This window comes from Histoplasma capsulatum, genomic scaffold (assembly GCF_000149585.1).
Source record: "Histoplasma capsulatum NAm1 scaffold_2 genomic scaffold, whole genome shotgun sequence".
Taxonomy (NCBI): Eukaryota; Fungi; Ascomycota; class Eurotiomycetes; order Onygenales; family Ajellomycetaceae; genus Histoplasma; species Histoplasma mississippiense.
Genome location: NW_001813981.1, coordinates 2,218,095 through 2,220,487, shown reverse-complemented (window position 1 = coordinate 2,220,487; position 2,393 = coordinate 2,218,095). Strand labels below are relative to the sequence as shown.

Below are 2,393 nucleotides of genomic sequence, written 5' to 3'. Positions count from 1 at the left end.
GAATCCAGTATTTGAAAAGGTAAGTAAGTCTCCACTGCAGATTTACAACGTAAAAGTCTACGTTTAATAAAATCATCAAGATTTAAGACATCATTTTGAACACATCAACATATATATAGTTTAAATTTATCATATCAAATCTATAAAAGATACACATAAATCAACATCTATGCATTGTGTAAGTATGAGGAAATTTATATTTTTCTGTGGTGTCTCAGTGGTGTATGGAATATGTGGTTGCTATGCCCCACACTTGGGTAACATAATTAGTGCTGTGTTTTGGGTACGGGCTTGCTGGGAGCCCATATTGAGCCTGAAGCTGGGGTTTGACAGTGCTAAGAGTTAAGTGAACAAGATCATACTGTACATATCAAGTCGTTGTATTTATTGATATTTGAATGTGATGATAGATGGAATGCACTCAAGTTCTAACACGTAGATCTAAATATTCGTTAATCGTGATCGTGATCGCCTTTTGCCTGAAACAATAAGGCTCATGGGGTAGTAAATCCTAGTAAAAGGAAGAAACCATAACCAGTCGACAACAGGCCTAAAGGAAAAAGGACGCACAACTGGGCAAAAAGAAAAATTATGCAGTAATCATGCCAACCACCCATCCTCCCCTTCACAGTTTTGACAACCAATACTAATCTTTGCCCCTTCCCATACAATCACCCAATCCTCCGTCTGATGCGGCATGACCCCGCGAACCTCCATTTCATTCCTCGCTGCCTCAAACCAAATCTCCCGTAGGCGGGGCGGCCTCCTACTTTCTTCCCCACTCCCATATACTTTAGAGGCCTGCTCATCGTTCTTAATCGCATCTAAATCGGCTTGCATATTCCGCATGAACTCCCTCCGTATGCTGCGCTGGTTATTACCCCCTCCCTTCTCAGCGGCGAAAAATTCGGCAATCCGGCCTAGCCCGGATGTGGTGAGCAGCATGCTAATCCACAGATCGCAAGACGTGGGGAATGGCGGCTCGGAGGAGAGTGTGAGTTGCAGATAGGAGACGAGAAGGTAGATGCAATGGTGGGTCGACACGAGTGTTCGGGTGTTGGTAAATGGAGGACTACTGACGATTTTAGCCTGAAGTTTGCGGAACATTATGGTGCGGTCGGCGGGTTGAATGGTGACAGGAAGTCGGCCAGCTTTGTATACGGCGTAGAGGTTGGACTGAAGTTCAGACCGGGCCTGCGCGTATGTCTCTAAGAAGAACAGAGTATAAAACCTAGGATAGTGGTTATTAGCCGGCTACGTCAATTTAAAAAAAAAAAAAGTAGTAAATAGGCTGGGTAATGATGGCGCCGCCGCTGGGCAATTATGGAGATGTTTGTATCTACTCACATGAGGGGTGTAAGCTTGAATTGCAGCTGCGCTATTCCGCCTTCACGATAGGCTTGAAAGTCCTTTTTAGATGTAAATACAGCTCTATGAGCAGGATCACTTTGCAAGTACCTCTCCAACACACTGTCCGCGAGATGATTTGCAAGTTTGGAACACGCTTCCTGCCTCCTCCGCAGACTCCAGAGGTACCGGAATGAATACACATCATTCGCACCATTTTCAGCCCTGGGCGGTGGAAACAGATCCGAGAGAAGAATCACATCATCCTCCGGTTCTCTTGTATATGTTCTTGATTCATCGATGGGAGATGGCAGACTTCCATGCCTCCGCAACCGTAAATATTCACGCGAAATGGCCTGCTCGTGAATATCTATAAGGGTGCTGAAAGCTCGGGAGACCAGTTTCAGATTAACCACGTCCTGCAGTCGACAACGCCTGAAGATATTGATCTTGATCTCAACTGGGAGCCTGTCCCAGCACGAGGATGTGCTAACTCCGTCGAAAGCTAGTGTTTCATCGTCACTACGGCCACAGGAAACTTTTGGTCAGTGGGCGTATTTCCTAGATAGATAAATATATGAACGTAAGATTCGTTTCTCAAGCTGGATTTGACTCGAGTGGGAGTTGAATTTGGGTATCCTGTCTGTACTAGTAGTTTTGTAGCCGTATTACATACCATTGGTTTTTCTTTAGATATACAGCTTTCGCCCTGTCGATTGCTGCTCGGAATTTCCGTGCCCGCATCTCGAGGCTGTATGTATAGCGTCGTGGTGAAGAGGTGCAGCAGGTGTGCGAGGATGGTAGTTGCGCCTGGTATTGATGTATTTAACCATTTAACCGGCATATTCTCGGAGTTGCCCATTGTCTTTGTAGTGGGTCTGTCTCAGACACTAGTTCACCAATGCTTTTCAGGTAATTTTGCGTATTCCTCGGTATTACTAGTATTTTTGTTTGAGGAGGGGTTTGTTGCTATGAATCTTGTCTAAAGAGGCAAAAAAGAAGAAGGAGCCTCATCCGCTAGTCCTACAGTGTCAGGTATTAAGTTG

The 2,393-nt window shown here is 45.1% G+C and overlaps 1 protein-coding gene across 1 annotated transcript; it reads right to left on the bottom strand.

Moving 5' to 3' along the window:
• Positions 1-600: 600 nt before the first annotated feature.
• On the bottom strand, positions 601-2,091 carry HCAG_02736 (predicted protein; the record flags this gene model as incomplete). The annotated part of the gene is made up of 3 exons (XM_001542515.1): positions 601-1,231; positions 1,348-1,869; positions 2,024-2,091. 3 exons carry the CDS (start codon positions 2,089-2,091, stop codon positions 601-603), a joined length of 1,221 nt encoding a protein of 406 aa, XP_001542565.1.
• Positions 2,092-2,393: the final 302 nt, after the last annotated feature.